The sequence below is a fragment of the Schistosoma mansoni genome, chromosome 1 (genome assembly GCF_000237925.1).
Source record: "Schistosoma mansoni strain Puerto Rico chromosome 1, complete genome".
NCBI lineage: Eukaryota > Metazoa > Platyhelminthes > Trematoda > Strigeidida > Schistosomatidae > Schistosoma > Schistosoma mansoni.
The window spans coordinates 42,421,112-42,429,639 of record NC_031495.1 but is presented as its reverse complement, the minus strand read 5'-3'; the positions used below and the strand labels follow the sequence as shown (position 1 = coordinate 42,429,639).

At 29.7% G+C, this 8,528-nt stretch overlaps 1 protein-coding gene across 1 annotated transcript in view; it reads right to left on the bottom strand.

Annotated features, from left to right (window-relative positions):
• The window catches only part of Smp_180760 (chondroitin sulfate proteoglycan-related), a gene marked incomplete at both ends in the record, with an annotated part of 53,017 nt that extends 46,831 nt beyond the window's left edge, over positions 1-6,186 (bottom strand). The window contains 2 exons of the mRNA XM_018794479.1: positions 901-1,032; positions 6,150-6,186. Of these exons, the coding sequence (XP_018648888.1) occupies positions 901-1,032; positions 6,150-6,186 (169 nt within the window). The remainder of the gene's footprint in view (positions 1-900; positions 1,033-6,149) is intronic.
• Positions 6,187-8,528: the final 2,342 nt, after the last annotated feature.

Below are 8,528 nucleotides of genomic sequence, written 5' to 3'. Positions count from 1 at the left end.
GATCTTTACAATTAGCAGTTAATCGTACACTGTTCTTATTGCATTCATTAAAGTTACATTGGATTCTTAAATCTCACTGGATATGATGGTCATATAACCTGCTAATTAAATAAGCCATTATTTATATCCATTTTGGACTATTTGTCATTTACGAAAGTAGTCATTGATTATTTCTATACTATACATTTTTTGGTAGGCTATTATGCTTTATAAAATTCAACTTCTTTTAATCAATAAAGATTGTTTGATATCTAATTAAAACAGTGAGAACCTTGTAAAGATCTACTTTTGCTACTTTGCTCGGTTAGTGAAAATGTTTTGAAACTCTATTAAAATAAGATGAAAATATGAATGTTTATGAATTTATTTAAGTACTATGTATAGTGGATGATAAAAACTGATATAACGAAGCATGGTATTACACACAAATTGTAACGGATGACATATAATTCAATGGTCACTTGGCAAAATTAAATTATCTTTCGTATGATGAAATCACTAAAATGTTGTGGAATATTTGTATTAAGTTAATAATAATTTTGTTGAAATCGCTGAGGAAATTTAAACATTTTAAAAAATATGTGGTTTTTATGAATTTGTTGAAAAGTATTTGTGATCGCTTGAAGACAGTTTATTGGGTTTCGGATGTTTACCTCAGGCTGTGAATGACCTCAGAAATTAGAATATGGGAAGTCAATAATTAGGGACTAAGGTGAAGAAAAAGAAAACATGATAAGTGACCTAGAAAATTAATGCATATATATATATATGAATCAGTCCAAAGTATATTTTAAAAAGTAGCAATTAACAATTAATAATTATGATGAAATTCATTTATTCTATCAGTCTATGAACAAAACGATTGTCCTGAAGAACTGATTAGTCAAAACAAGAACTTACCAAAGCTAAACATTATTTGATTTTCTTGACGTGTTCGAAACTCGAAAAATATTTTTTCATCTATCCCAACTGTGTTAAAATGAAATGCAGCATGATTTTGTCCATTGAGATTCAATACATTTGATGAGTCTTCTAAATAATGAATTAAGAAACAAAAAGAATAATTGTGTAGATTGTAGCAAAATAGTTGTCACATTGAACTTTTAATTAATTTTCAACCAGTTATCCCATTCAAAATGGGTCACATACATATTAGAACAAGTGATTCAACGATTTAGATAGTTTATTAAAAATCATGTTGGATTCATAAGTGCTTTAAGTTCTAGTTGGATAAAAGTGAGTTCGCAAAGTTTTTGAAGAATAGTCAAAGTAATCTAGCTCTACAGAATTTAAAAAAAAGTAATGGAACAAGATACTTTATATTAAGAATGCTAACCAAATTTAGTAGTCTAAAAATTATTCAAGTATTGACATCAACTAGCGATTGATTGGAAATTATAAGACATTGAACAGCCGTTTCATCCTAAGTCGCATCAGTACCCGCTAATAATGCCTCCGAAAATTCGGTCAAGGTCACCGAATATTCAGACTAGTCATAAGACATCTAGACTAACATGTTGAAACCCAATAAACTCAACTCCTGGTTAGCACATCACCTATATTTTAAAGAGATCTTTAGGTTGAATGAAATAGCTTTACATTATTCCCTTGATTTCCGTGGCTTCCCAGATGACATTATTATTCGTTAAAAACTTACTTTATTTTGAATAAAATTCATGAATGGCTTTTTTCCTCGTTTAATTGAATGTAAAGTTGATGAACACATCTTTTCACCACTTTTCAGTTTGACTACTGTAACTAAATATACCGAAGTTCAAACTGATCATCTTACAATAGGATGAACTGGTTTTGTGACTTAATCTCTTTTAGTTACTCAGAGCTCTAGATCCACCTAGTTTTATAAAAGAAAGCTGTTAACTTATTTACATCTGAATGACATTAGATAATTTGAGTTTATTTACAAACCATAGCAAAACGTTCACTAAATAACTCAAATAACAAATCCTTGGTAGGAGAATAAAATTATTTCCAATCCATCGTTTTTAATCGCATAATAAGAAGGACAATACAAGATTTTGAAGTATAACATTATCTAATGTACATAAGATGAATAATATTGTAGTGAACAAAACACTGGTTGGGGACAATCGAATGTATTTAAGCAAAAATTACAGACTATCTCAGTAAATTCTGATAACCAAACAATGAACAGTCAATTTGCAAATTAACAACCAATTGTTTCAATCTTCTCTGTTTCTTCTCTAATTTCATTGCTCATGCATTTTCCAAACGATTGCGCTTCATTTCAGTTCTTTGCACATCGGTCTTCTGGCAAAATACATTCTATGTCTGACCCACACCATATACTACTTATATAGATATAAGTAGACCACACCACAATATTCTTGGTGCATTAAAGATAAACTAGTCATTATTATTATTAGCTCTATTCAATATTACATTTTTGGTACAATATGGAATTCCCAGAACAAATTATTTCAACAAGTTGAATAGGTTATGGAATTAATTGATATAATGATCAATTAAAAGAAACAAAGAAACTGATAACTTGTTGAAATATCTAGATGGCAGAAACAGGTCTAGTTCTAACCTCAAGATTGTTATATATTCTGACGTTTTAGTACCTGAAACATTGTTTCCGTCGTAATACTTTGGTAGTGACGTTTAGTAGCATGATCTTCAACACAAAAACGCTGTACGACTCGAACGCAATGTTAATATTTTATGCAGCAGAGTTCATTGATCATTAAATGCTCAGTATTAAACCGAAAGTGAAAGAGGAAAAATACACAATTTCACTTTAAAGAAATTATAAGCAATATATGGGAATGAGTCAATAAACAATAACTACAACTACATTTTAACAAAAAGTATATTGCAAATACGGAACATTGAATACATATTTCAAATTAGTGTAAAACACTTCACTAGCTTTAGCAAAAGTTCTTCGTAAATTGTTAGTTTATAAATACATATGTTATAAGAATCATGAAAATTCACTAACAAATCATAATGATAACTAACAACGTAAAATTACTTGTATTTGGGATGAAATACATTTATTTTTGTATTCATAAATAAATAGGTTTAATATACATATGTATATTTTATTACTTTAGATCATTAACACCGTTGAATGCCGGCTCAGTGGTCTAGAGGTTAGGCGCTCGCACGCTAGACTGATTGGTCCTGGATTCGAATTTCGCGACGCGGGATCGTGGATGCGCACTGCTGAGGAGTTCCACAATATGACTAAACGACCGTCCAGTGCTTCCAGATTTCCCATGGTGGTCTAGCTTCAACTGGCTCATCATCTCAACTATTAAAATTACTATCATATCCACAAAAACCTCTCCTGATATATATATATATATATGTTATTTTTCTTGTCCTTATTAGAAAACTTATGACTCAATAAAACTAATGGAATCCTGTTATAAATGACTGGATGTTAAGAATTGAAAATATAAAAAAAATTTTTCAGGTCATGTTATCATTATTAATGAGTTCATTAAAAACAAAAAAATATAACGAAAACCTAACTGAGTAAACTAGTAAATCACATTTGATAAATCTGGATTTTTTTAAAAATTTTTTTAATATTTTTCATTTAGATCATCTATATGTTGTTCAGTTCTATTTAATATTTTACTGATTAGGGACATTTATGGTTGATTTTTAATCTTTTCTTTGTATATATCCCACGTGGCTTTACCTACATGACTTTATTTGAATAGATATTATGGTTACCATCTTATATTTTCATTTAAATAACTTTGTGAGTATAGTGAAATTCTTGTTTTTTTTAATCTAAAGAGTATATAGAAACCAAAATAATATTTAAATAAAGCCAGTACAAATCTTGATGTAGAATAATATGAATTCATTAGATGTCATTGTTTCTTGTCAGCTGCCTATAATCAAACATGTATACGAATTTTAGCATTGAGATAATAAATAGTATAGAACAATTGATGTAAGTGAATGTGAACGATTGGAATGACAAATGATTATCAATAATAACTATATATCAGAAGGGGGTTTTGTGGAGATTTTAGTAATTTTAAATAGCTGAAATCATGAGTCAATTGAAGCTAGACCACCATGGAGAACCTGAAAGCACTGGACGGCCGTTTTGTCCTAAATAAATACATGCAAGAACGGGTCAGAGGTTATTAAATGTTAGAATCAAGGAAACATAAAGGACGGGTGATGTAATAGTTGAGTGGAGTTCTGAGACAGATACCATAAATTGTGTGATAATTTTGGAGGTGATGGGAGATTCATGGAATTAAAAAAACAAATAGAATGGGTTACGTAATGATTGAATAGAATTTGAAAAGTTCACATAATTTACGAGAATCAAGTGAACGGAAGTGTGTGTGAAAAAGTGGTTTAAGAATTACGTAATAGGAGAGGAATGTAATACAAACTAAATATTAACCAAAAAACAAAAAAAAAACACAAATAATTCGATTACTAGGGTAGTAATAAGTTTATTACTGTGTCTTTTTGAATACGTAGATCCGGTTTAAGTTTTTCTTAACGCGAAATAATAATATACGAACAAAGTTAAGTAGGAATAATAATTTTATTTACTCGGAAAACCACTTATAAATTTGTACCTCATTTACGATGTACACCTTAGAGTTCGGTTCTAAAGAATTAATAATCAATGAAAAACAGTTATTTAAAAAGAATCTGTCATTAAAATTCACTCGGTATTGTTTACTTGTATCTTCCCATTGTTGTTTAGGACTGCAATTGATTGGTCTCTTATTACCATATGTGCATCCTGTGCGAACTGCCTTGATATTGCCCAAAGTCACAAGCATTATAAGCAAAGATGGATAGCGACTAGCAGTAGAATCCAGTTTGACATGTGTTTCGTTATATCTAGGACAAGTCAGTTGGATATACCTGCATCTGAGTTGATGTTCACTCTACGACTAGAACCCAGCACCGTTAGCTTCAAACATCATGACTTGTAACATAGGGAAATATCGAGGCAATACACACAGGATGCACATATGCCAATAAGAAACGTATCAATCGCAGTCATAAACATTAATAGGAAGAGTCAAACAAACAATACTAAGTGAATTTAAACTTCATCCCATTACACAAGCAAGTGGCTATCGGGACTCAGTAGCTGAGGGGATAACGCGATGGCGTTTGAAGCAAATGGTACTGGGTTCGAGTCCAAGAGTGAACATCGACTCTGAGATGTATGTACATCCAACTGACGAGTCCCGGATGAAATGAAACGCGCGTCCCGGATCCCGCTGCTGCCCACTATCTATCTGTCGTTTAGTTGTATTTTTTTAAATAGATAATAATAAATATGTTTTGTTATTGCACAACTTTCGATTATGAACCATTAGATAAAAATGGATTTTGACACACATCAACATTGCATTAACTAATAAATTTTTATCCTATCTAATTAATTATAACCATAAGTTATTATCTCTAAAAGAAAATTCAGGTCATTTACAATACATTTAAGTAAACAATACTATGAAAGTATTTTAGTAACTGTCGTAGTCATTCTAATGATAAAACTTGTAGATTTGGGATACGACTAAGTGAATATAATTAACTTAATAATATCGAAATAGTTGAAAGTTGACCGATTATCCTTTAATGAACTTAAAAGACGTAAAGAGAATTTTTTATTTTCACAATAAAAGACCAGAGTTATTAGTGGTTAATGGAACACATTATCGTTAAGTGTACGACATATTATATGATGTATTAAATGTAGATTGACTTAAATCCACCGAGTAAATCCGTTTTCCATATAGGAATGAGAAAGACTTTTGGTATACAAGTGCTATAACAACAATAGATATTTAAGTATTGCGAGTCATATGTAACAGAAGCAAGGAATCTAAAGAGATGAGGAATCTTAGCATAGGCCAGATTTTAATTTAAAAATCAAATTTCCTAAGTTTATCTATGGTTTGCCTATTGATTTAGTTATAAAATGCAGTAATTTATTGATACGAAACAGCACTTGTGAACTGAGATTGATTAGCGTCTACATCTTCAATTAAAATGCTATGAGATCTATTTTTCTGTCATTCTTTTTATGAAGTTGTAGTTGCTTATTTATTGACATTATGAGATCTTAGTAAGAGCACATGTGAAACTCAATTATTTACCAGTAGGTTTAGTCATAATATCATCGAATATGATCATCGACCTAATATTATTGTGTAAAGAGAAGGACCACGTAAACTGTCCGACTTGGATACATGCAACTTAAATTTGGAGTTGTTATTGGACCTTTTGCAAACTGCAAACTACCAAAAAATAGGACTATTTGAACTAAAATATAACGTACAGAGCAAAGTACGTACAAATGTTTCCATACATCATTTTTATAGATTTTGTTCCTTCTTTTCAATAACTTAGTTGTTCAGTTGAGATAAAGGTCGAATATTGACAAAACAGAGCATAAATTATTTAGATTACTAGCAGTTGATTGTTTCTGTCAAACATCTATGAATATCATATTATCTACATATACAACGACCTAGTCTTTTAAGATCAAACAATAAGATTTCCAAGCATAGATTCATTTGAAAATATGACCTAATTTCTTTGATTCATTTTTATCTGAACATTTCACATTTAATTCAAAAGAAAAGATTTTAAAAATAATAAACTCACGTAAATAGTTTCAAATCAAACTAACAAATACTATATGACAATGTATTGAAAAGAAATGAAAGTAACAATTGATTTAACCTATGAAAGACTTAAAAGTGATCGATTCAGTGATATTTCTATACGAAGTTTGTCGTTTTCTAAAAGACTCACCTTTAATGAGTTAGAAGATAATATTGATTGACTTAATTATTAAGCTAAATAAACCATGTTATTCAAAGACGTTAGATAAATTATGTTATATAAATGTGTATAGAAATTAAAGTTAAAATCATCTCATCTGAATTATTTTCGTATAATGTCTTATGATCGATCGTGTAACTCAAAATTAAAAAAAAATAACGTGGATTTGAGTAAATGAATTGTCTAAGTAGAAGGTGTGCACCATGAATACAAGTAGTTATACCAGATAAGATTCGTGAATTATGTAAATTTATTATAAGTATGGGATTGCGGAGCTTGTTAATTTTTTGATTGAGATCATGAATGGATTGATGTTAGACCACCATTGAAAACATGGAAGCGCTGGACGGCTGTTCCGTCCTATCCTGCGAGTGGGATCATGAATACGCACTATTGAGAAGTCTCATAATGAGAGAAAACGGCCATCGAATGCTTCCAAGTTTTCAATGGTGATCTAACATTAGTCGATTCATGATCCCAATCAAAAAATATTTATTACTGTTGAATTCAATTCACATATTTTAAGGTTTATTATTGTAAATGTTTCCAAATGATCGCTTTATTTCCGATCAGACTGAAGAGTCATTATCCATTTTCGAATTTTATAAACATTTTAAAACTTTAAGAGTCAGTTTAATAATCATTCACAAATACTGAAATCACTTAAAAGTAGTTCGACAATTATTATCATTTGGCAGGAAGTTTGAAACTAATCAAGTACTTTATGTTTACTGATTCAGTAGATAGATCTGTTTTATTTAGTTGACTTTTTTAATATTCATGGGTAGTTATTTATCTAATTGAATTATTGAGGATCTATGTTTTGTTTTTTTAAGTAACAGAATGATTGGATTTAGGGTATACATTGGATACATTACAAACGTTCATTTGTATAAAAAATCTTTCTTTTTAATTTCTCAAAGCATTGCTCCCAGGGTTTTCCATGGTGGTCTAGCTTCAATTGATTCATGATCTCAACTATTAAAAAAAATCAATTATTTGAAATGATCTGGATGATATAACATTAGGTTTCTACAAAATAAAATGGTCAATGAAAACTGTTCAAAAAGGATCTTGTCTAATCTGACTTCATAATAAATGTTAGCCAATAATTCTAATTCATTTTATACTGTGGATTTCAATCTATTCGTTGACATAAACAAATTGATACAACTTAGGTCCTAATTATATGTGTCTTTGCTTGGTAGATTATTAGATTATTTCATTAATACACCATTCAATAAATATTACCTTCCAGTTCTTTCAGTTAATATTCTTTTATACATTGTAGCCGCGTTACACTATTTTCAATTACATTTATAACTTGGCTAATTCACTAATATATTTACATTTTATCACATTGATCACAGACGATTTAAAGGTTGAAATTCATATGCTACTGAGTAAAAATCCCATTGACTTTATTAGACACTTAGTTCAAACCTATACTTTCTTGGTTATTCAAGAGAAAGAGGTAATTAACTTATTCAGTAGGATTTGAAAATACGTTCTTGATGGTCTGTCACTTGATTCAGTTACAAAAACATCGAACTATGATTTTTTTAAAGCATAAGATATGTATAAAGTATTTTGAGAATTCATAACTTTGAGTCAAAACGGATTCGAAGTTTCATTATTGTTTTCTGCTAAAAACAAAAACATTCACACAATAAGCTTATTCGACATAT